General features: G+C 50.4%; 1 protein-coding gene across 1 annotated transcript in view; it reads left to right on the top strand.

Moving 5' to 3' along the window:
- The window catches only part of CDH23 (cadherin related 23), a 203,670-nt gene that overhangs the window by 18,582 nt on the left and 159,004 nt on the right, over positions 1-26,084 (top strand). The window contains exon 3 of the mRNA XM_085305569.1: positions 1,813-1,890. Within this exon, the coding sequence (XP_085161695.1) occupies positions 1,813-1,890 (78 nt within the window). The remainder of the gene's footprint in view (positions 1-1,812; positions 1,891-26,084) is intronic.

Here is a 26,084-nt window from a genome sequence, read left to right as displayed (position 1 = left end):
TGCTGCCATGAGCTCTGAGAGTCGGGTGGAGGTGGCTGGTACAGCTGTCCCAAAAGTGTTTTTCTGGAAAGTTTGCAAAATCTTGGGGTTCAGCCCGAATCAAAGCCAAGCTAGTTATCAGGGCTCAGAGTCGTGATGGGGAAGTGATGTCCTCCTTGCCTCACCCTTCCTCTGTGTGTCTCTCTCTCTCTCATGAGTGTTGTCAAACCAGCAGGACCTTTAAACCAGCAAGTCAGTTGGCTGAGGAGGAACAGCTGGGACGTTGTGCTGGCCTGAGCAAACATTGGTGAACTCCTGTACTCCATGTGAGGCCACGGGGTTTCTGTGAATTGGCGAGTTTTAARCGATTGCTTTTCTCCTCTTGGAGAAGCTTTGCTCTGTTGGCAAACGCCCAGCAGATCTGCTTAGGACCCTTGTCCTGCCTCTTCCCGCTGTGTGTTCCCACTTCTGCGGGGAGCTGAACCTGGGGCTGCTGGTGGCTGGAGGTGAACCGCTTTTGCTAGGCCAGTTACCATCTCCACTTTCCCTCTTGCGGCCGCGTTTGCCTGGCAGCTTAACTGCATTTCTTAAAGTCTGCTGGCGCGTTCGGCTCTGGCAGGGTATCAAGGAAAACCCATCTGTCAGAGGCAGTCCGGTCAACTCCGGGCTTTCTTGGAAACCTGTAGTTTCCCTCTCCTGACACCTCACATCTCACGTCCTTCTGCTGATGGGTCTTTTCTAGGTAACTTTTCCCACTGTTCAGGCTGTGGTGGTTCTTCTGCACACTGTGCTCGACTTTGGGTCCTCTAATGAGGCGCTGGCGGTGGGATAGCAAGTGGGGGCAGGCTCGGGAGCGTCCAGCTACATAAAAAAGGGAGTAGAAATAAGTGAGCCTGGTTATTAAAGGTGAAAGGAGGCGATTAGAGGGAAACGTGATTGTGCAATGGGAGAAAGGGAGGAAGAGGGGAGGGGAGAAGCTCAAGGTTTGGCTGGGCCGCCTGGCAAGGCGGAAGGCTCTCAGCTGTGGGAACCAAGCAAGGTATTAATCACGCACTAACACAGCGATTGATGTGCCTGGTCCCCGAGCAGTTGGCTTCTCCCCTCCCCTCTGCCTCCACTTTGCAAAAGAAAATAGTGGGAAAGGAAAGGCCACGGCTGCTGTACGAGGTGCAAAGCTGTCTCCGCTCCTCTGAAATCAGGCCTGCCCGAGCCCACAGCGATAGCACGGGGACAAGGTTTGGCCTGTGAGTGTGCTCCTTTGCCCACCTGCTGCGCCAGGGCTGCCGTGACGATCGCAGGGCTGTGAGTGGAGGGTTTGGGAAGTTCCCTTGGGAAAGTGCCTTTTGATGGGGTGGAAAATGGTCTTGTGTAAACCGGGAAGCGGGTGGGAGTGTGTGTAGGAGTCGCTGCAGGAAGCTGTCCTGGCTGGGGGTGCCGTGTCTGGGGTGTGGTAGGAGAGCCCTTTTGCCCAAAGGGACTGTCCTCTTCTGTCAGCCTGGGCTGCTACAGTACCCTCACTAACGCGGTGCTAGGTGGGATCCCCCGTCTATGGCCAGCTTTGTGCTGGTCTAGTCTGGTGCTGCAGGCCTCTCACCCTCCAGAATGAGGGGCTGAGATGGTATCGCAGGCCATCACCCCCAGGAGGGATCTCACAGCCCCAAGGCAGGTGAAGGAAGGGACCAGCAGAGGCTGTTGGGAAGCACCAACCTGGTGTTGGGGAGGGCTGTGCATGAACCAGGGCTCTCCTGGCTGGCTGGCTGCTGATCCCTGCAGCTGCCTGGGCTGCAAACAAAACGCCAGRGAAATAAAGTGCTGCTCTTGTCCTCCTTGCAGGTTGGGGCAATCGGCTGCCATACTTCATTAACTACTTCTTTGACACCTACTTGCTGATCAACGAGGACACTCCTGTGGGTAAGTGCCGTGTGTCTGCCAACACTRTACTAGGAAAGATTAAAAAATGTATGTACACATGCTTCCCCACCACAGCCTTCTTGACRAAGTGGTAGACTTATTCGTGTGTGTGGTTTTTTATATATGGATTCAGGCTGCCAACAGGGACTGAGGTTCTGGCTTACTCAGCCAGGTCTCATGTGCCTCCTTTCAGGCTACCTTAGTGTGCAGGTTGGGTGGGACGAGGGACCTTGTCTGCCTTATGATACTCCTAGAGCTGCTCGCTGGTTTTTGCGGGTGGGGGTGTCCACTCTCAGGAACAGCATCTCAGAGGAGCTCAGTATGTGGGAAGATTCAGCCTGTTCCTTGCTTCCATGTTGTTACTTGCTTGATTAATTACTCTGTGTATCGTGGGGTAAGGTCTCCTCCCAGCCRGCTGGGGTGTTTGGCCTTCATGCCAACGGACATACCTGCTGCAAATAGAGGGTTAGGTCTCTGAGGTTAGTGAACTCTCCACGTGCATTCAGGGCATACAGGAGCAAATGYGCTCTCTGGGTGTGGGTCACGGATAAAAGTGCTGTGAGCGTTTGGAGGCAAAGGAAGACAGTCCTGGTGCGCTTGCACGTAAGGCCCGTTTGGGACAGCTCACGCTCAAYGCCCTGTGACCACCAGGCTTGGAGTGTCTTCTGTCTTGGCTGAGTACCAACACAGTTAGGCTGGACAGCATCAAGGTGTAGTACTGTAACAACAGAGTGGTCCACAGCCAAGTCCTCTGGTGTGGGGGCTCACACGAAAGAAGAACGGGCTTCTGCTGTGGCCAGGAGCCAAAYCCCAGCAAGGTGGCAGAGGCAAGGGATCCTAAAAGCCTTTAAAGCACCCATGCCACCAACTGAGACAAGGTGGTGAGAAAGGGAGACTGATCAAACTGGGACGGTTGCATGGGTGGGTTTAAGTCTGGCAAGAGCACCTTCCACTGCATTCCACGTCCTCCTCTGCTCCCCTTTTCCTTTTATGGGTACTTGAGCGTGGAGCCACTCAAGCAGACTGCCAGAGTGCTGCAAGTCAGAGCAGGCTGTGTGGATATATTGGAGCCCTGGGGGTGGTGGTGGAAATCTTGGTTTTCTTTTGATTGACAGGTGTAGCTTATTTTTATTGCTTTATTTAGCTAGTGATCAGTTTTTAGTAAATGCAGAAATCGACCAGGTTGTTCTCTGCCTCTTTCCAGGCTCTCAGTCCATTAAACTTGTGCTCTTCAATCAGGGCTCGTGACTGGCTTTTAATGCTGAAGGAATTGATTGCAAGCCCTGTGAGCAGGAGTGGAGGGCCATTGGGCCTTTCTCAGCAGTTTAGTAGCTGGGATCCTATGGAGACCTCTTCTCACCAGCTTCTTTCACCTCCATGTACTGCCTCTTTCAACTATATWACTTGAGTAACAGCTTCCTCAAAAAAGTGCTCTTACTGCACCAAAATTATCACTGGGGCTCTCAGAACGGGTGGAGGAGTATGGAAGAGGCTCCTCTAGTGACCATTCATCAAAACCAGGTTTTCCCGCATTGGCAGAGGCTTCTGTCTCGCGTTGTCGTCTTGGGAGTCCTCTCAGTTGAATCTACTGCAGCTTACGTGTCATATTGGGGTGCCGTTCRAGTAAATGGGCAGTAGATGTTCTGAATCTTGCTGGCTGGTTTTGGAAGACCTTGTCTGAAATAAAGCCAGCYGCTCCAACGCGGTGTGCTAGCTCCTGGGTGGCAGCTGAAGTCCTGTGCAGAGTAGCATCCTTGAAAAGGAGGAGGAAAAAATCCCCCCACTCCTTTGCATCTGTGTCATTTTTTTCACACTTTTATTTATTTATTTATTTTGTGAGCCTGCCCAGTGCAGGTCATTTCACACMTGGCTTCTTTGCTTCCCTCTCTGTATGCTCTCTGCCCACCTGCTGTTGGTGTTCTCTGCAAATATAATCAGCGCTGAATTTGCCACAAGGCAGTCCCGGGGCAGAAAGCAGCTGTGCAAACGTGTAGGGGTGAGAGCTGGTTGGAAACAGCTTAACGGAAACGCTTCCTGACCGAGCGCGCAGCTCTTGAAATGCTTGAACTTGAAATACCTGGTGGGAACTGGGCTGAATTTTGGTGGGAAAAGGGGGAAGACTTCTGACAGTCTGCTTTCCAGGGAGATAGTATGGCTGCCCGGGACCGAGGCCGCGGCCGGCCGCGTGCGGGGCRAATCCCCTCCGTGCTCGGCCGCCTCCCGGCGCTGCCTCCCCCCGCTCTCCCCGGCTCCCCCGGCCGCCGGGCGCTGCCTTACCTAGCGCCGGCCGGGCAGGCAGCCTCTGCTTGCCGCCTGCGATGCCRAAAGGAATCTTAAGCAACAATTAAGAGATCATTCCCCCCTCTAATCACTTACATGAGTAAATTAGTCTTGTCAGGAGCTATTAAGAAGGCGCTCTCGGAATTCATTAGGCTGGATGGGGCCTATGGAGCTGCTGGCGCTGCCGCCAGCCCGGGCTGATTAATTCCTCTGAAAACATCATCAATGCCCATCTGTTTCGTTTAGGTCCGGGGAGAGCAATTTTCAGGTGGACTGACCCTCTAGTCAGTTATTTCACCCAGAAGTAATGACAGGCGCGCGCACGTGCTGCGGCGGTGTGTGCGTGTTGGGGGGGGACGGCGGACGTGAGCGTGAGGCACGCRCAAGCGATTGAATTTGTTGGGCGGCTGAGAAGGAATTGCAGGGGAACGGGGGAACGGCCGGAGGGGAGGAGGGAATAACGAGCGGTCGGGCCGCCGCGGCACGTGCGTGGCGGGCACGGCGGGGGAGGCTCTGGGAGCTCGGCCCCGCCGCGGGGATGGGGGCGGAGAGGTTGATGGCCAGGCTTCGAACGGTCCTTGCGCGCCTGAAGGCGTGTGAAAGCGTGCGAGCGTTTTTGGGGACGCCTTTGGTGCGTTTGGGTACTCGAGCATCTCTGCAGTCTCCGCAAGCTGGTTCTAACGGCTCAGTGGGGCCGGTGCAGGGAGCTGGCGGCCGCGCCGGGCCGGGAATTTGGGGAGACGGGACACCTTTCCCTGCTTGGTGCGGGGAGCGGGCTCCGCGGGGAAGCGCCTGGCTACAGCGCGGCGTCGGTGGCTCCCRTTTGGGCTCCGTTGGACGGAGGCAAAACCAAGCTGACGAGCAGTCCCGCGTCTCCCAAATCGATTGCCTGCGCAGCCGAAAGCCCGAGAAGGCGCGTGGGGCCGTCGCGCACGTGGGGCTCGAAGCCCCTCCGCCGCTTCCCTTTGCGTGCCTTTCTCGGGAGACGCGGGTCTTGTTCTGTCCGTCCCCGGGCCCGCTGGTGCCCTGTGCCCCTCCCCGAGGAGACCGCCGTGCGCTCGGGAAGCAAGGGCAAGGCGGGTGACTGACGGGAAATAYTAGTTTTCTCCTGTCGCTTTTTGCTGTGTGGGAGTTTTGCTGAGCTGGTAAATGCCCCGTAAATAGCTTGTGCTTCAGGAGTGGAGTAGGTATGTTTTTGCTAGCTTAAAGAAAAGAAAAAAAAATCCTGTTTGTTTGGGAACTTGCAGCTGGGAACCTCTAAATGCTGTTGTAAGAGCAAATTTCAATTAAATACAGCAGAACTGAGTGATTACTTGAGACAACTAAATCTTTTGGCAGCCTTCCCCCCAGTCGCAGTTTCTGCCTGGGAACGCACATGTGGAAGCAGTCTTGCTCAGACACTTGGATGCTTGTTGGCCTCGTYGCTGGATGTTAGAGGGTCGCCGCCCGGCTCTTGGCACTGAGGGGGAGAGCGCTGCCGGACGAATTTCAGATAGCGCGCTTTGACTTTCTGCAGTGGGAAGCTCAGATAATGCTTTCCCAGGGCAAGCTGGAGCCCTTCCAGGGCAGGCTACATCGAACAGACCGCTGCTTCTTCTCGTGGAAGACGGCCGGTGGAATTTGAGAGGAAAGCTGATCTTTTCTGGGTAATCCAGACAGCCTGAGGGACCCCGAAACATTCAGATGTTTCTTCATCACGTTTGGAGTTGCGGAGTTTGACCTTGCTCTCTRCCAGGCCCGCTTTGCCGAGCCTGACCGAAGCAGGCCAGAACGGCTACGCGAGCGTTTCCTTTGGTTTGGGGGCTCTAAACTGTGCACCAGAAGATGTCACAGCCGGACGGGAGCCCAAAAGCGGCTGGGTGCAGGAGGGCTGATGTGCTCCACACGCTGCACGTGTTGGCAGTGGTCTCTCCCGCGCCGGCCTTTCTGCGCAGCGCTCCGGGCCTGAGCAGCCAGATGCTTTGGCACCGGRGTAAGGTCCCTGGGGCACTCGGCCRTTCAAGCTGCTGCTGAAGATACCGTTATCTATCTCGGTGTGATTGAGCAGGGGCTGTCTCCGTTAAATCCTGCTTGCTTATTTGATCCTACCGCTGTAGGCCTCTGCTGGCAGTTGTGGTGTCTGGTCTGCTCCATGGTGACACTTGTTTAATGTGAAACAAAGAAAAAAGAGCTGATTTTTTTGGTCTCTGGATACTTCCTGACAGATTAACTTATGTCAGGGCAGTCTGGGTCAGAGTTGTGCACAAGGCCTGTGGGCAATCTGGGTGGCTTTGGATAGGGAGCCTGGAAGCCAGAGTTCAGTRCAGCCGTGGGACCTTGTTTGGTCTCTCTTGGCTTTTCTTCTCACTTGGAAGGGCAAAACAGCATGTTGGGCGGCTGCCCAGCTGCTCCCACTCCACACTTGATGAGGAACATGGTTTCTGTGCTCCCCAGTGAACCAAAGAGGGAACTAACCRAGGCCCTAAAGGTCAGAGAGGCTACTGAGAAACAAGACTGGCACTGCTCAGAGACAAACAGTCCACATCAGAGCACCAAGCAGGTCCCTGAATCCAGCTGTTGATGTTYTCCATCTGTCCTCCCTCGGCTGCTGGTCCTGCAAGCTGCAAGGTCCTGTGACAGGAAAGCTCTGTGCGTGTGTGCTGTAGTGCTGCACTTTTCGCCACAAACGTGGGGCTCTTGTTTGAGACAGGGCGCTGTCCTGGCACTGATGTCATCCCAGCATTTCTGCTGTTGCATGCCCCTTGCTCAAAATGTAGCATTAAAGCTTTAAAGGGATTTATTTAATGCGGGTGCACCAAAGGATTAAAAGTCACTGAGGTGGGGGGGAAGCATTATGGGMGTCGTTAATGAGGTGCTAATTGGTCCTGAGAAGGTGTGACCTGGAGCAGGGAGGATGGCCATGAAGCCTGCTGCTCTCTGGGAAGAGCAAGGCTGCGCAGGTGCCTTTGAAGCCCCAGGCAGAGCAAGAGYGTTGGTGAGTGGATCGAGGTAGGTCCTTCCTCTATGCAAAAAGCATGCTGTCAGCAAAACCCAGCGAGGTGGAAAGATGCTCTTGCACGCTGTGGTGGTACCAGTAKGGTGGTTGGAAGGCTTGAGAAAGTCGACGCCTATGTGAGAAATGTATAGTAAAGCAAAGGCTGTGCCCTTTGCAYGGCTGCTGCTGGAAGCTTCCTTCTCGTGGCGTGAACCTGGTGGAGTTCACAGGGAGGGGACCCACGCTTGGCCAGCGAGGGATGCTCCTGTGCTCCCTTCAGAGGTGCTTCACCCAAAGCTGCAGCTCTGCAGCGGTTCTGCCTGCGTGCCGCCGGCCGCTATCTCCAGCGGCTGCCGCGCGGCMGCTCCCCGCACGCGGGCTGCGTTGATTTGGCCGTTCACAGAGGRTAATTCGGGCTGAGTACGCTGGCCTCCGACTGCAAGGGAGGCTGGAGGGGCTGCACCTTGATCATCAGTGTTAACCAACAGCAGCATCCCCCCCAGCTGTCTAAAATGGGATCTGGAGGCTTCTCGGGGCAAAGAGGTGTTTGGTGTCTTGCAAAAGAGCCAGACTTGCTTCTAGGAGCAGCAATAACTCTAACGAACGACCCTATTGGAGGAATCTTGTTGGAAGGGGGATTTCAGTCCTCATAACACAACCGCTGGTTCGGCAGTTTGTCGTTAGGAGGCTCACTGATGAAACTAGTTGTTGAGATTTAGGTAGCTTTAGGCAATAGGGCATCATTAATGAAATCTTCAGGCTAGAAAACTATTTATTCCCCCAAGTGGGAAACTTGGTGGTGTGGGGGGGAAACACTCTTCCCTCAAAAAGGAGGGGAAAAAAAAAGAAAAACCCTCAACCCTGCATCATCAAATTAATCACTTCATCAGTCACTTAAACTTTCATATCTGCTTTGCTAATAAGCTGTAACATTAATGCTTGTATTTAAGAAGGAGAAGAGAGAGGGAAGAAAGTGTATTTGCAACGTGGATTAATTAACATCTGGAGTAACCTTGGTTTTGGTAATTTCCTCATCCGAAGGCTTGATCCCGCCACCTTTCATGTTCGACTGCAAGCTTTGGGTTCTGCCTAAAGCCCTTTAAAAGGAAGACAGAACGATGTGTGTTTATGATAATGCAGTCCGAGATGACTTCGGTAGCACTAATTTAATTGTGCGTGTAGTGCTGTCTGTAGGCGCTTCACCAGGGCTTAGCTTCTTGCTACGTAAAACTGGAGGGGGAGAAGATGGGTTACTCCTGCCTCACTGAGCCTGGAAGGTGAGAATAAGTGAAGTGACAGTGGACATGGGCGAAGAGGACAGTGCAAGGGAACAGCATGCAGATATACCCTTTAGGAAAACGCTATTTATTATAAAGAGTAGTGAACATGTTCATGAATTTTGCCAAAATAGGAACTCTATATACTTGGATTGTATGAGGTTTTTAAAAAGGGGGGGGGGGGAAACCCCACCCCACCATCCCCTTACTCTTACATTCACACCTAACAGTTCCATCTGTGAGTACCAAAATCTGGATCTGCTCCACCATGCTATGGCTAACTGTGAGCATGAGGAGCAAAGCAAGAACACACGAGAAGCCAAAGGATAGTCCTCGTCCCGGAGCCACYGTTGCAGTGACGGGCGCTGAGAGCGAAGGATGAGAAGAGTAGAGAGTTTCAAGATGGGCTGAAAGCCAGCAGTTTGCTGATTTTAAATTTATCAATGAAAGAATCCAAAGGCATGTATCCAGCTGCTGAGCAAGCCGGGTGGGGAGGGGAATGGCTCGAGGCATTTTCCTGTGGTGCCTCTGCTGCTGAGAAAGCTATTCCGCAATAGTTTCAACTACTCTTTTTACACCATTTTCAGACTTGCAGTCTTCTGCAGATTAACCTTTTAATTAAACTTTCCCTAATTGGTCACCATGGAAGTGTTACTTCATGATAACACTTCAAAGCTTTAAAGTGTGTGTGGGGGGGAAGTCAAGCTATTTTTCCCACCTTTGCTGTCATTGTTTCTTGGTGTTCAGCTTTGCAAAAGAAATTGCAGGAAGGTCCCACTTCTCTTCACCTGCCTCAATCAGCTGAGCAATGAAAATGTGAAAATTCACCTAGCTAATCATCATTAAGGAAACAAGTATTTTTCTGTATGAAAATAAGTGGGCAGGAGAGAACTATTCTGGAAATGTGTGTGTGTGCAGGCATACATATATATATATATATATATATATATACACACACACACCCCTACACACTCACACACGTACGGCATATACATAAATATGCCATGTGCTGAGATTGCTTAATAGATACTTTCCAATGGTGGTATTTTTATTGTGCAAAGAACCTGATCTCGGTACAGCGAGCCTCTTTTGGTTTGATGCTGGATGTTGGTAGACATTGCGCTGTTCAGCTCCAGCAAATGCTAGCTGCTCCAAGTAGGTAAAACTGATTTATGAATGTTTAACCTTCTTCTCTGTAAAATTCTCATATTTCTGTGAAGAAGCTGAGGGTGCTACTTGGATGTCAGTATGTGCACAATTAAAGCTTCCTCGAATGGGTAATTGGGCTTCACTGACTGTGTAGACAGGAGGGTTGTCTCCAGGGAAGCTTCTGAGATTTGGGGCTGTGGGACAGGCAGGGTGGTCACCTGACCTTGGCACGGTCTTCCCCACCCTGTCGCCAGCTCTTAACCCGGATCATCGCAGCCGTACGCTAATGCACCTTTTTGCACTGAATGGATTGATATATTTGATTGGCAGCAGAAGTTAATAAATTGGTTCCTCCTGTCAAGCTGCTCACRTACGTTGATGGCTTTTGAATTAACTGTAACCACTCGGGGGAAAAAGATCGAGGCAGCATTGTTGGACAACTCAATGAAAACATCTGTTCAATTTGCGGCAGTGGTCAAAAGAGTGAATAAGCTCTRTGTTCCCTCTCTTAAAGATTTATTAATATTGCCTCTTACGCAAGGGGGAAAGATTTCAAGCACTTGACGTTTAATGGTTAGTAACTCAATTTTATTCCATTCATCTGCACTGGTTTGTCAAATTTCTGCTATATTGAGTCTCTTCCGTTGTATCGGGTAGGTTGTCTTTCTGGATGTGTGCAATTAGGAGGGTAATTCAGTCCCATGTTTCTTTTGTTTACTACCTGAATGTGGAAGAACCTCTYGTTTTAAGGGAATGTGAGATTGGAGGAGAGAGAGAGTGTTATGGAACGTAATGGCCTATCATAAATAGCGATGTGGGTTGATCTCTCGTTGGTCAGTTTTGATCAGCTAATTTAAGAACGGGGGTGGAGGATGGGAAAGACTTGATAAACATGGAAACGGTCCTAAAGAGAATAGAGCAAACAGTTCAGATGAAGGGGAGAAGTGAGGGGCATTCTCACAGGCTGAAGAAGGCAAGAAAAATAGACTTCCCAAGCGGGCATCATCATACTTTAGGAAAAGGCGCTCTCACAAAAACCATCAAYGTCTGCAGGGTCTTCCGACTTTAGGCAGCCCTGGTGGCAAGGGATGGAAGCGGCCGAATCCCGCAGGCACTGGSATGCTTCGCAGCAGTTTTCTGGTGGGGGGCGGGTGTAAAAGGTGTCCCCTCCTAGGGGTGCCGCTGGGTTTTAAAGCAGGAGTTTGGCTTTGAATTMCGGGTTTTAGGTTCAGGGTGTTTTTTTCATTCATGTCATGTATCCCTTGTTTCACACCTGAGGAGGAGGAGAGCGTATTCTGGTCTTGCTGGGGAGCAAGCTTGCAGGGGGTGAGGAGAATGTTTTGAAAACATCAGGTTGTTTTGTATTTCTTAGCCTGATGCATTAGGCTGCTCCTACTGTTCCGGGCGCATCTGATCAGCGCTGATCAGCAAGCATAGGGCTGTGGACAGTTTATCCAAGATTGCCGTTCACTCATCCAAACGGTGCTTGGTTTTGTAATGTTTTTGAGATGCAGAAATCCAGCATTTGCTTTTTGTGTCACGGAAAAAATCCCGATTCTTCCAATTACTCAGAGGAAAAGGAAATCCCCTGATAGGCTCGTAAGGAAGAGCATGCAACACATCCTGGATGCCATTAACATAGCTTGAAAATAATTTTGTGGTTTCAGGACAGCACTTGTTTTCCCACCYTGCCTAACTCTAAAATACCAGCTCCTTCTCCAGGACCGAAAAGGCTAGCATGGTGGCAACACCTGTTTTCAGGAAAATCTTGGGAAGTGTGCAGTGCTAAATGTTGCAGAGAGCATTTATCGTGCATCCTTTGTGCAACACCGCAGTGTCGGCCAGGCAGGCAGAGGGACGGTTTGAGGTCCTGGGCTGCTTAAACAGTGTTTTTTGGGGGGAAAAGAAACTTCCCACAAATGKTCTCCCACCAAAGGCTTGACTAGCACAGATCCACATGCAACTGCCTTTAAGCTAATAACAAAATAAATATTTGGTTGAGCTGGCTGGACATTGTAGTTATGATTGCATGTGATGGTTGCAAGGAGATCGACAGGGCAAGCGACTCCTCCTGTCATGTTCTCCCCCCTTTTATCTATTAAACCTGCTGTGTTGTAAAAGCAGAAGTGGCCCCAGGTGGCTGGATAATAGCATCTTTAATTGTGCTCTGAACGAGATTAACTTCTTATCTGACAGTCTGACATTTTTATTGTTATTAATGCGTGAATAATACGGTGGCTTTTTTCATATAAATGGGATGGCAGCAAATGTTTTCCATTTGTTTAGCTGTATCTGTTATAGTGCTAGTTAGCCACCTCGAGCTCCCCCGTCGCTCAGGATGGGGCTGAGGCCGAGGCATGCAGCAGCTCTTTCYGTTAAAATTTTCCTTGCTGCTGCCTTGCAGCTGGAGAGACGCGTGGCCCGTGCGTGCTCAGCAGGCTGAAGCCTGGGCGAGAGCTGCCTGCAATGCCATGGGGCTCGCGCCAGCGGGGTGCAGGAGGGTCAGGGAAGCCCCCTGAGATGTTGGCAGAGGCCGGGACAGGCACCGTGGTGCGAAGGGGGCTGCGGTGGGCTGCTGCAGTCTGTCGGCTCCGGCAGAAGTCGTTTCCGTGGCGTAACTAGCTATTAAACAGGATAACAAGGTCAATAATGCCTTCGCCTCGGAGAGCTGCAGCCAACACTTCTATCAAAACCAATATTAATTTTCACTAATTAGGAGCTGCAGCTAATGAGTGTCACAGCTAATTTGCCTCATCCGTAACCAGGGAGAGGAGGGGGTCGCGTGCCCGGGATCGGTGCCGCCTGGCAGGAACTAGTGGCCGAGTGGGCGGATGATGGTGAGAGGGGCCAGGGAGCCGTGCCGAGGAGCGCCCGGATGGCGGCTGGGGTGGCTGAGCTGGCCTGGAAAACGCTCCAAATAGGCACTGGTAAAACCATTTGTCTGCTCGCTCCCTGAAGAGAGTCGCTTTTTCCRTGATATTGCAGCCAATCTTTGATTTTAGGGTTCAAGCTGGGCARGTGAGGCAAAGCAGAGGGTGGTTTGTAGAGCCCGGAGCGCTTGCCAGGTGGTTCGTGCGCCGTACGCGGCCCGCTCCCTGCAAAGGTCGCAAGGGGGTATTGCAGGAGCGTTGCCAAAGAATGCTAACGCGAAGCAAATCTGTAATTTGGAGTTATTGCTGCTAGGCCTGTAAACCCAACCTGAAGACTCGGGCTGGGGAAGAAACTTGTTTGCGTTGATGCCGGCAAAGGGACGAGCAAAGCGTGCGCCAATGTTGTGTCAGAAAGGCGCTTTGGGGAGGGTGGAGAGCTGTATGCTGCCTTGCCTGAGGTAGTTTTCCKAAGTGATGTCCTCCTGTCAGGTTTTCTGGAAACCCCACCTCTGAGAGCAGCACCTTGGAGCATCTAGKGAGGCTTGGTGAGGAGCTGGGGCTGGCTCTGGGTCACACGTGAGGTGCCCTTGTGGCCGGCAGGCATGGTGGTTGCGCCCGCGATGCTCAAGTGGTTTTTGCTGCCAGTCTCCATCCAATTCCCCAACTAATCCTGTCTTGGGCTGGTATATTCGATTTGTTCAAACTGTTGGTCTGTGAAATTGCCACTCAGCCCATGGCTGGTCCCAGTAAGCACAYTGCCTCTGCCTGCTTTAAGGCTTGCTGCACCTTCAAATGCCTGGACTCCTTGACTTGCTCCTCACCAGCTCTTCCCCCATCTATAATCGGCTTTGGCAGGGGGAAGAGTGTAGCAGCAGAAAGACTGTGAATAGATTTCATGTCTCTGCATCAAGTGTCCTTGATGTGCTTGGAAGCGAGAGGGTTTGTGCTCCCCTGCTTGTCCCAAATACTTTGGTCTCCAGCGGGGGCAAGAGCTACTTGTGGATAAGCAAGTCCCAGATCACTTGGCCTTTATACCTTAAGACACAAACTGTAAACCTTCAGGCTCCACCTGAGCAGGTCCCTCTTTACCTGTTTTAAGAAGGTTTTGATACCACTTCTTCTGGGAGTCAAAACATGTCAGTTAAAAAGGAAGCTGAGAGCGGGCAGACCGCCTCTTCCTAAGTGGCATGGCTCTGGGGGCTGAGCTGCAGGACAGGCAGGGCCTAAACTTCACAGCCAGCTATTGGTGCCCCCCCAAAAAAAAAGTGAAGGGGTCCTCTGTGTGCTTTTATAGCCTTTGCTGTATGCATAAGGAAGCACGTGCAGTCCGAGAGCATAGTGTTTTTCTTTGGCCAGAGCAAATCTAGTGGTTTGCCAGATCTGAGCTCTACTTGGAAAGTAGGCAATGCAAAAATCTTTGAAGAGCAGAGAAAACTCACTGCCAGTGTTCTCTTAGCTACCTTTGCTGGCTCTTGCAAGTGATCAGCTCAAAACTCTGCTTCTCGTCCCATCTCCTCTCTCTGTTTGTTCTTCAATGTGTTCCTTGTGCATCAATGTTAGGACTTCCTCTCCTCTTGAAACTTCCCACTGGTATCAGCCCAGCCAACTGCAGAGATGGTAGCAGAAGTCACAAAACAGTGTCCTGTAAATAATGAATGTGGATTAGTGGCTCTGCTGACTGACCCTGCTATGAGCAAAGGACACAGCTTGCTAGTTAGTGTTGCCAGTACCAGAGGAAGGTCTGGGAAATYTTAGGGTGAAATCCCATCGTAGAGAGTTTGTGAAGTGTAGCTTTGGTGCATTTGGATGACAGAGTGTGGGGTTTTGTTAATGTGTTGGATCAAGTTGTATTTCCAAGGTTTCTATGCACCTGTTGGCTTTTGGAATCACAGTACCAGTCACTCCACAGAAATAATAGTATGGTGTTGACAGTGAAATATAAGCAGACACCAGCATCCATGAACTCCTTGATGGTATTAGCGCATAGGAAAAAGGTAGCCTCATGCATCAAACGTCCTGTGGAAATGGATTCCTGATCCTTGAAAAGAAAGGGCTGGAGGGAATGAATCCTGTTTGCAACTGAATGCTAGCAGGTGACACTGCTGGGTCAGATGATGGGCTGTGTAGCCTACTGAGGATGAGGGACTGGGATTGGGGTGGGGGACTGAAGCCAAGGCATRCATCTGCTCACTGGTCCAAAGCTGCAGTGAAGGCTCTGCTAACGCAACACGCCATTCTGCAAAGCAAGGTGGTGCTCTGCAGTGCACCGGGCAGTGTTGGCCTTGTTGGGGGCTGCTGGCTGGCTTTGGGACGTCAGTGGGACGTGGGAGATAGGAAGGAAGCTGCAGGGCTGTGCTGTGAATGTTTGCAGTACTGTCACTGGGGTTGTGGAGGGGGTGGATGAGAACTTGTGTGTTCTCATCATGAGAYTTTGCCAGCCCCTGCTGACTGAAGGTTTTCCCCTACCCCCTCCTCAACCCTGTTGCAGACAGGATTGGTAAAGGTGCCAGCAGGCTGAGCACAATTGCTGGCAGCATCCCCCTTCCCTGCTTGCTGCTGTGCCCTTTATTTGGGGCCAGGGTGGGTGAGAAAGTTTCGTTGCACTTATTGCCCGGGAAAAGCGACCTTCAGGCGGAGTAGTTCTTGGGAAAAAGCTTTCCCATCCGTGACAGATTTGACTATAAATCTCTGGTATTAATGCCCAGGTTCCCAAGGTCTGTCATCTTGCATGCCGGCGAGGCACGTGAGTTGCTCAAAAACAACATGCCGACTCATCAGTCACTTTGGAGGCATGTCAGAAAGACGTTGCTGCAAACGGGGGGGTTGAAGGAGGGCTGCAGGGTGTGCTTGAGTGAGAATGCATGGGCATCCCAAAACCAGAGAGAACTTGAACTGTCACATGCAAGAAGCCAAGATTTTTTTTAAAAAAAAAAAAAAAAAAAGAAGTGGTTTGCAGGCGGTCGCTGCTTGCTTGTCTTCAAAGGTCCGGTAGTGAAGAGGTTTGGGTCTGGAGCACTGGAAGTCTTGTTGCTGTTGAATGGCCATCAGGCCACCGGGGCCAAGGCAGCTGCAGAGTGGCCCCACAGCCCATACCCATAGCTGCCTCCTTGTGCTCTGSCCCTTTCTCAGTACTTGTGCCAGTCTCTCCATTGCACTTGGATTTGCTCAGCACCCTTTGGGAGCAGGATGCAGGTACTACTCGACTGCGTGTGTTTTTCTGAAGTGTGTGCTTGCGAACATCTCGACTGGGCCTCCTTCTGCAAGTGTTGCTGCCAGTTCAATGCCGCATCAGTGGCGAGTAGCCAGCCTGCTCCCACCAGCTGCACAAGGACAGTTCTATTGTAGATGGTGAAATTATGTTATTTAAGTTTATTTTTTGTGACTATCTTCATGAATAATTCTTTGGAAAGTGCACAGGAATGTCTTTTTTCTTTTTTCTTCTTTCTCTCTTTTTTTTCTCTTCCTGTAAGAGAAAGCCAGGCTGATTTTAAAATAGACTCTGCGTATCTCTCTTTATTGGTACAGGTATTAAGAAAGTTATGAATCTCTTGCAGTTTGGGTCCCTGGAAAATCCTTCCCTTATTCCATTCTCATTCACTGTTGGTTATAAGGCTTATTAGCCCTCYTTAATAATGACATATAATCTCAGCCCAAATTTGAGGAAAACTTGGAGAGATTCTTAGGGAAGGGTTGCTTTTTGCCTCCTCCCAAGGACAAGGGCTGGAACAGAGAAATGTAGCACTGTGTGGGTGCGTGTCTGCGTACACAGAAGCAAAAGAGGGAGAAGAATGACCTTCCCTTAATGGGAAGGGGGAAAAGAGGCGAGTTTCTTGCCAGTGGTTGGAAAATGCTCCCCAGCCGTAGTGCAGCACTGTATGGGTGCACAGCACTGTTGGCTCAGTGGTGCGAGCATGGTGCTCCTCGAGGCAGTGGCTGGAATGGCAGGTTTGATGTTCAGCGGGTGGAGGCTTCTTTCTCCCTAGGTGTTTTTTAGTTTGTAGTTGTTGATTGTGAGCCAGTGCCAAGGTCTGCTAGGCAAAGGTGTCTCTCGGACTCTGTTTGATCCCATCTGTCAAGTGGAATCAGACAGAGAGAGGGGCAGGAGACCTGCATGGGTGAGCAAGGAGCTCTTGGCCGAATTCAGACAGAAGAAGGAAGTACAGAGAACGTGGAAGAGGGGACAGGCTTCTTGGGAGAATGATAGGAATGCAGCCAGAGTATGTAGAGATGCGGCAAGGAAGGCTAAGGCCCAACTGGAATTGAGTCTGGCAAGGGATGTCRAGGACAACAGGAAGGGCTTCTTCAAATACATCAGCAGCAAGAAGAGGCCTGCTCCTGAATGGGGCAGGGGCCCTGGGGACAAGGGATACAGAGAAGGCAGAATTCCTGAATGCCTTCTTTGCTTCAGTCTTCACTGCTAAGGGCAGCCCCCATGAATCCCGGAGCCTGGACATGAGGGGGAGAGTCTGGAGAAGGGAAGGCTTTCCTTTGGTTGAGGATACTGAGGGAGCTGTTGGATGTTGTTGCCAGGCCACTCTCCATCATCTTGGAAAGGTCCTGGAGAACTGGAGAGGTGCCTGAGGACTGGAAGAAAGCCAGTGTCACTSCAGTCTTCAAGAAGGGCAAGAAGGAGGACCCAGGAAACTAGAGGTCAGTCAGCCTCACCTCCATCCCTGGAAACAGCTCATATGGAGGAAAAGAAGGTGATCAGGAGTACCCAGCATGGATTCACCAAGGGGAAATCCTGCTTAACCAATCTGCCAGCCTTCTGTGATGGAATGACTGGYTGGGGAGGCGAGGGGAGAGCAGTGGACGTTGTGYACCTTRACTTCAGCAAGGCTTTTGACACTGTCTCCCAKAACATCCTCCTAGAGAAGCTCAGGAAGCGTGGGTTAGACAAGGGGACAGTGAGGTGGATTGAGAACTGGCTGAAAGGCAGAGCTCAGAGGGTCATCATCAGTGGTGCAGAGTCCAGTTAGAGGCCTGTGGCTAGTGGCGTCCCCCAGGGCTCAGTACTGGCTCCCATCCTGTTCAATGTCTTCATCAATGACCTGGATGAGGGGACAGAGTGCCTCTTCAGCAAGTTTGCTGAGGATACCAAGCTGGGAGGAGTGGCTGACACACCTGAGGGCTGTGCTGCCCTTCAGAGAGACCTGGACAGGCTGGAGAGCTGGGCAGAGAGAAACACATGGGGTTGTGTTCCTCTCTGAGGAACCTTCCTGAGGTTCAGCAAGGGCAAGTGCAGAGTCCTGCACCTAGGGAGAAATAACCCTAGGCAACGGTACAAGCTGGGGGCAGACCTTCTGGAGAGCAGCTCTGCAGAGAAGGATCTGGGAGTGCTGGTGGATGACAGGCTGACTATGAGCCAGCAATGTGCCCTTGTGACCAAGAAGGCCAATGGTCTCCTGGGGTGCATTAGGAAGGCTGTTGCCCGCAGGTCAAGGGAGGTGATCCTGCCCCTCTACTCAGCCCTGCTGAGGCCTCATCTCGAGTACTGCATCCAGTTCTGGGCTCCCCAGGACAAGAGAGACATGGAGCTACTGGAGAGAGTCCAGTGTAGGGCTACAAAGATGATCAGAGGGCTGGAGCACCTGCCCTGTGAGGAACGGCTGTGAGAGCTGGGCCTCTTCAGCCTGGGGAAGAGAAGACTGAGGGGGGGGGAATCTTACCAATGTGTACAAGTACCTGAAGGGAGGGTGTTAGGGGGATGGGGACAAACTCTTTTCGGTTGTCCCGTTTGATAGGACAAGAGGCAATGGGCAGAAATTGAAGCACAGGCAGTTCCGCCTGAGCGTGAGGGGGAATTTCTTCCCTGTGAGAGTGACAGAGCACTGGTGCAGGTTGCCCAGAGAGGTTGTGGAGTCTCCTTCTGCTGAGATCTTCAAGGCCTGCCTGGATGCAACCCTGTCTAACATGCTGTAGGTGACCCTGCTGAGCGGGGAGGTTGGGCTAGATGATCTCCAGAGGTTCCTTCCAACCTTACTGATTCTATGAGAGCAGGTTGAATTTGCTTCGTACAGGAAAAATGGTGAAAGAACACAGGATGGTTCAGCTCTGAATCGATTTTCATTGTTTTGCATGTGAGCCAGTGGCATTATAGAGGTTGGTGCTGTCAAAGAGACTGGAAAAATACTCAACCTACATGACACCTCTGCCAGGCAGAGGGGACTGGGACCTGCAGTTCTTCTCTGATGTGTACAAGTAGTTGCTGAATTCAGTGGTCAATACCTACCTCTCCCTTGATTAGGGCTTCAGGGGAAAGAGAAGCTTTGAGAGTCTTTAGTCTGAGCAATTGGGAGGAAAAAAAGTCTGAAACTGTGACTTATTGGATCACTTTTCTCTTCATACATTTCTACTTTTAGAACAGTCTTTGAAACCCCTGTGATTGCTTTCTTTTTGCTTTCAAACAACTAGGCAGCTGGGGCTTAGCATGAGGTTTTGTTTTCAGTTTGAATTTTTAAGTTTATTTGTGTTTTCACACGTGACTAATGGAGTTCTTTAAGTGTGGGCTGATCTGGACATTGTTGCATGTGCCAATGTTGAATGTGGTAACACAGCAGGATAAAGGAATAGGAATGCAAGGTCTTCCACTTGGCATCTCCTGACTTCAGGCCCCCCTTTCTCCCTGTCCTGAGTAGACATGTACCATTTTAGAGGAAACTGCAGCGCAAATTTCAGGATGTTTGCAAAAGCCAGTTGTGGGTGAAAGCTGATGCTGCTGACGYCTGTGGGACAGGGACCTGCCTGCTGCTGTTCTACCTCGTCCCAAGCCGCCCAGGTAGCTTTGCAGCTGTGACRTGAGGGTATCTCAGGCGCTGCTGCTTCCTGCATGACATCTGCTTCTCTACCTTCTTACCATGGTGAYAAAGATAATGGAAAAGCTGACAGTTTCACCTGTCCTAAAAATAGAAATTGATTTGCTCTTGAACACTGAAGATTTATCTAGGGTGTCATTTGGCCCTCATCCTCTGCCAAAACGCAGCTGTCTCTGGAGCAAAGCTTGGGGAGAGCAAATGGATAACTGTCTTGGAGCCATATGATGTAAAAGATAAAAAGTTCTTGYGGTAGGATTTGTGGTTTCAGATGTGTCGCATGTACTGAAGCTAAAGTTCTAGTGATGTGCAGGCGAGGAGGAGCCCAGGCTTGTTGTGTGCCCAAGGGATTACATCAAGCTCGGGAATTGCCCTTTGGTACTTGCTTGCTGACCCCATTTTCTCTTGCTGCCATGACAAAATTCCTGTAATAAGTATTACCTGGAGTTAAAAGGAAAAAATGTWCCTAGATAGGCAGGGTTCTGAACAAGGATCTGTGTGGATGCTTGCAAGGTATTGTGGAAGCTACCAAGAGATGTTTTTCAGTGCTTTGTTCAGTCAGTTAATTCTAGTGTTTTCCTCTGTTCTCATTCTTTTTTTTGACAACCTCTAGGCAAGCTGCTTTGTATTTTTAAGGAAGTTCAGAGAGGCCACTTGTTCTGGGTTTGTGTGAGGATGTGCTTCTGTGCAGGTGTTTCCACAAGCCCTTAGAAAGCTCTTTGTGGATGCACACAGCATTTCGTCGGGATGAGGAGGTGGTCCCACGTGACTGTAGTGACCATCTCCATGGTGCGAACAACCAATTGCCAACACTCGCAACAATAATTACAGGAGCRTTTAGCAAGAAATCCTTTCTGAAATACATTTTTAATAAACTGTTCACTGAATACATCCAAATAACAAATTCCTGCAAGCTGAAGTCTATTTGCAGACAACTCACAAGTGAGAGAGGCTAAATTAATTGAATGCTTTAGTCACTAGGGATAATTGTCCAGCTGTAATAGAGATCTCCAGATGTTTGTCTGCAAAAGAGTATGCTTTCATAGGAGAAGAAAAACACTCGTGGGTATATTAACTCAGAAGYAAATTTACAGCTGTGTGCTTGTGTGCTCTGCCTTGCACTCCCACCAGCGACAGCAGAGCTCTGCTCCAAGGGTTCCTGTGCCAGTAAACAGCCTCTTTATTTCTTACTCATTGTTCTCCTGGCCATGTTTAGACATCTGTGACGTGCAAAGTGAGGTAATGGCCCTGTGTAGGCCTCCCATGCTTCAACAAATATCACCCTTGCTGTGCTCTGTGGTGTACCACGTGTTGCAAGTACAGCTGGACCACTTTGTCTTCCAGTTTATGCTGTTCAGGCTTGACTTTTCCGTTTTATTTGGGTGGGCGGGCTAGATGGGACTGTAGTTTGGAAGAATGAGATGCTGCATGTTGCAGTATGACTGTTAGGAGTTTGCAGTGATGAGCGGAAGAGTTGAGCTGGTTGGAAGTCGGGGGGAGTGTTCCAGATTTAATGTCACCTAGAACCTGGAGCTCTGCCCAGCTTCTACAGCAGGAACTTGGCTTTATCAGTTCATTAGAGAGTTGTCAGTCCATCCGTTTCCCTCAGTCTTATTTTGCTCCTGTTGTTTAACAGCCTGAGCTGGGTCTGAAGTCCTGTAACTGAACTGCCCCATTACTCACACGTGAGAGGACAATAGACCGCGAGACCGCTCTTAAACGTCTCTCCACGTCGGTGTCATTAATAACCGTAATGCTGGCATCACTTGTTCCTAAATAGCCTCATTCATCAAGAAGCAATTTACTGCAGAACTGTGGCAGGGACACAGATAAGCTTGTGCCTGAGATACCCAGGCACCACTTGCCAAGTCTCTCTCCACCTTCTCTTTGGCACTTGAAAAAGAGAGAGGGAGGGAGGCATGCTGGACCTCGCTCCTCCTGCGATGCGGAAGGTGGCACCAGCCGCAGAGGTGGGTCGTGCTTGGAAGAAGGCCCTTTTGAGGCCAGGCCTGACGGGCGGAGGTGTTGACGAGTTATGTGCTTTGTATTTACCCAGGCTCTCAGTTTTCTGGAGGCTCTTCCAAACACCTCGTGGTTTCACTTTGTTTTCTTTAGGCTTTTATTTGCTTTTGAGGGAGTGAAAGGAGCTTGGAATCTAGTCTAACCAAACTCAAACTTCTTGGGCATCTATTTYCTGCTAACTTCTGGCCCATTTTTTGAGTCCTGCTTTTACTGTAGTCATATCTTGGAGATCAAGCAGGCCCAAATCAACTCTAGAGAGATTAATCAGGAAGGGAGTCCATTGCATCTTCATTATAACAGGGCTCAATCAATCACCCAGCACGCGTTTTGAAACTGTGGAGAGTTACGGTGACAGTCTAAGGCCAATCTGCTTAGGGATCTAAAGTCTGCGGACAAAAATCTGGCCGCTGCTACCATTTTCTTCAGGTCAGAAGCATTTCTGAATTCTCTTGGATGCTTTTTYCTTCCTTGCYTATTGATACAGTTTCTTGTTGTATTACTGAGCTACGGCAAACGCTGCCTGGAGATTTCAGTCCTGATGAGTCCCCTGGGTTTTGGTTCAGAAAATGCCAGGGGAGTTTTGGAGGTGGTGGCTGTTTTCCCTCGCAGAAGACTGCTGCCGCCACACGTGCATGGTCTGGCTCAAAGCAGTTTGCATGCGATCAAGGAGCTGCTTGGAGCCAAGTCAGTCTGACACACAAACCAAAGTGTGCTTGTGCTACAGCAAAATATCCTCCAATGCTTGGGATGGGGGTATCTGTTTGCACTTACTGTTTCCCGGAAGCGTCAGAGCAGTGTGGCTGTTGACAAGATGCAGTGCTGAGAGTCTTGTATCCCCTGGGAGAAGCTGAGAGCCTCAGAGATGCTTCATTTTCTATAGGGGCAAGGATGAGATTTCAAACAAGGCATGAATGAATCCTCTTGAAYGTCACTTGTGCAAGTAAAATTTGCAGACGGATTTTCCCCCTGCCCCCAACTTATATTGATCAATCCTATCACGTGGAGGAGGAGCTGTTGTAAGAATTCGTGTGGGGAAAGCAGCTCTCATGCAGCGCTATTTAAGAGATGGCATTTCACACCATCCTTGTTACTTGAGCGCAGTTGGTGTCATACTGATGTTCCGCTGATGGAGCGCTTTGGCGCTGATGTTTGCATGACCTCTCCRTCAGTGTTGCTCACATTATTGCATTACTTTCTGGCCTGATCCTGCAGGTGTCTTACGATCCTGCTCAATGCCGGAACAGACCTGAGACTATAGGTATTGCGATTTAACAAGCTYTATGTCTGACCTTGTATTAATTGGAGAGTAGCCTCTATTCTCTAATTAACACAAAGCTACGTTACCTTGTCTGGGTAGGATACGTATGTGTCATCTTACTCATAAATCATTTACTTTCACCAGGTAGCAATGCACCTAATTAGACTTTTGGGGCCTGCTTTTCTTTTATCGGCCCTGTGTTTCTAGAAAGCTTAAYGCAGTCAAGCAGAAGCAAAGAATGGGAGGAGGCTGGGTGAGCTGCTCTGTTTTCTGGTCTCCTGTGCCCTCCTTTTGCGTTGAACGGAAGGTGCAGGGATGAGAGGCGACTGCCGTCTGAGCGATCCCAGTGCAGCTCCTGCTAGTTCATCAGGTTGCACATYTGCTAATAGGCAGAAAGTGGTTGCTGGAGTTAGGACTCTGTTTCAGTCCCCACTGCTGCCCCTGGCTGCTTGCATCTTCAGCAGCTCTGGCTAGGTGCTCTGCCGACATATGGCAAATCTCGGTCTTCCACCCGCTCTGGACCTCCCTGTCTGGGAGGGGTGACAACGTCTTGGCTGTCTCATTGGCACACGTTGGCTCAATTATCTGCTAGGCAAATATTCTGTAATCTTCCCTAACAGGAGCATGTCTCAAACTTTCTAGTGTATACCTCGCCTTGGTGGGTTGCTGTGGCCCCATGTCTGAAAGCGTGGGTGCTCAGCAGCCCTGCTCATGTCYTGTGGCTGCTCACTCCCAAGATGCCTCTTGGCAGTCAGAAGTGGGGCTGCAACAGATGGCCCACTCAAACTGTTTCTTCCGCCCTGCGAAGCTCTTTGCCAGAGGAACCATGGCACCATGCAGGGTCAGGAATCTCTTGTTATCCCRGTTCTTGCCAGCTGGCAGTCTAAACACAAGCTTTCCTAGCTCTGTTTGGAAAACTAGTCCTCTGCCCTTCTGTTCCCTGAATGGGACTGACTCTAGCACTGTGGTACTGCTGCTTCCATGTCTCTGCTTGCGCATACAACTCCTGTGGTCAATTTGCATCGCTTTGACAATTCACTGTCATTTTTGGAAGCACAGTGTTGTAAGCTAACATCAGTCACAAGAGAACGTCCCCAGCCATGTGRTTCTGACCCTCAAAATCCATATTGTTTTCATGTTTGCCACAAGGACTAATCATTCTGGGGGGATTCCTTGAGAGTTTTCCCCAAAACTTGTCTCCCAGGGCTGGGGTTTGGTTTGCCAAATTCAGTGATGGAGGTTTAGTCTGAAYAAGGCATGTGGACTCCCTGTGTAGTTGATGAAACTTGCAGTAGGAAGGTCTCGCYGTGTTCTTCAACCTTTGGTTGTCCTGAGAGGAGTGGGATGACCTGCTCCCTGACTGTGTTGGTTGGTTTATTTGTGCTAGTGAGCCAGCTGGGACTGTGATCCTCGGGAGAGGCACCTAGCTTTCTTCAGTTCAGCTATTATTTTCATGAAATACATAGGAACTTTTTACTTACRTAGTGCAAATCCTTCTCCTGTGTTTGGCTGTAACTTGCCAAATAAGCTTGTAAGCTGTTGGGGAGAGGATGAATGGATGGGCCAAGCTAGCAAAGCTGTCCTCAGCTATTGAGCTAAGGAAAGGATGTTCGTATTGCAATTGTCCAAAGGATTGAAGTCTATGGGAGTTGGACCATGGGCTCCAGCTGAGAGGGTGAAGCTCTTGCCATCACTGACACTTTCTTTGGGGCATGATATTCATGCAGATGGCATCTTTCTTCCTTGCTGGTACCTGTGACAATTTCCTCTGATCTTACGATTGTTTAATTAGTTAGAAACTGAAATCTCCTCTTCTTGGAGGGAGATGGGGAGATTGGGAAAAGACAGAGAAGGAACAAAGGAAATATTCCTTATTCTTTCTAGACTGTTTCTCTCTTATTTCAAAAATTAATTAGAAAAGGATATTCTATGGATTTAAGGTTTAAACTTTGTGTCAGAAATATTAATCAAGACTGTATTAGCTAGATTTTCCTGGAGGAGTTAGTGGGCGTGTGCACGGAGGGTTGTGGTGTTTCAGCAGTGGGCAGGAGGCTGTATGGAGCCACGTTAACGGAGGTGCCAGAAAGCAGGCTCATGTGGACGGGAGGGACTGTGCATTTACAGATGTGGAACTTCTGTAAGGCGTCCCTGGTGGACGCCTTTTCCGGGGGCAGCTGGCCAGAGCCCTTTCAAGTCATTCGAATGAGCCCCTCGGTGGACTGAACTTTCCCACAGTGGAGCAGCCGTGGGCACGGGCTATTCCCTCCTCTTATCTGGCAGGTGTCCGTAAGGCCAAGCGTTTCTGGCGTGGTGTTTCCAACCCTTCAGAGAGCTCTCCACCCTGAGCTGTAATTTTATCCCAAGCTCTCCATGTCACTCTGCTCTCCAATGAGGATATATTGCTTGGTCCTGGAAAAACACTGCCTCCTGGGCAGGGGCCCAGAGGCCATTTGGTCGGTCTGGAGTAATTGCTTCTTGGTTAGTCCTTCCTGCAAAGGGGCCCTTGGCCTGGATCTTTCCTCTCGGAATGGAGAGAAGCCCTGCTCCTCTCCCAGAGGGACCTGGGTCTCCCTGCTAGTTTTACTGCTGGATTGACTTGCCTTCCTCCCTGCCCCGAGAGCTACTGAAATTGGGTTGCAGATCTATGCTGGCAAGGCTGCCAGTAATATTTAGGCTTTTCCAGAATCCCTTTCCTGCCTCCTGGGCTAAGCTGTGCACATGTTGATGAGATCTCTGTGTGAATTTGCAGTTGACAGTGCGCAAAAAGGTTTTGAGCCGGAACTCATCCAGCCTACTGTATACTGCTGATGCCCCTAAAGTTTCTTGAAGACCAGGGTTGAGTCTTAAGCTTCACTGTGCTTGGAGGCAGTGCTTTACAGTCTGCCCTTCTACTGTCCACGGTGAAGTCAGCCCCAGGGAGGGCTTAAGTCTGACTGTGAGCTGATGCTGGCTGGAAGGGAGAAGGAGTATCATCACCTCGGTGCGTTGTCCTTCAGCGAGCTCTCGTTGTTTGCCACAGCTCTCATGACTAAAGCAATTAATTTRTTAGGGCTTTGTAAGACACAGCATCAAATGCTTTCCTCACCTGCCAAGGTGTCTTGTGCATTCCTCCCTTTAGTTCGATTTACACTTCTGCTGTAAAATTTCAAGTTCACCTATGCCCTCCCTTGTAACTCCATGATACCCATTGCTTATGCTTCTCTTGGTGATTTTTTTTCACCATCCAGCTTCTCCTTCTCTATTTATTCTTCAAGTTTACTGAGTACAGACTTCTGGAAAGCCTAAAAACATTAATTTCACCATTCCCTGGTGCTCCTCTTGTTCTCTGACCCTTCTCAAGCAAAGGTGCAAGTGAAGCACCAGCTAATTTCCTTTAAAGTTAGTTTAAAACATCTCCCCTGAAGTGCCTGGAACTGTCGGCTCACCTGCAGACCTCATCCTTGCCCGCRGAGAAAGGCTCCTTTCCTCGTGCTCTGGGCCGATGAGCAGGCGGCAGGATCGCGCCCTGGCTGCCAGGGGCTCTGCTCCTCTCCGCTCCTCTCCTCCACTGTG

This window comes from Rhea americana, unplaced genomic scaffold, assembly GCF_003343005.1.
Source record: "Rhea americana isolate MKP2758 unplaced genomic scaffold, rheAme1 scaffold_222, whole genome shotgun sequence".
Lineage (NCBI taxonomy): Eukaryota > Metazoa > Chordata > Aves > Rheiformes > Rheidae > Rhea > Rhea americana.
The sequence above is the reverse complement of the archived record's forward strand: the minus strand, read 5'-3'. Positions and strand labels throughout refer to the sequence as shown.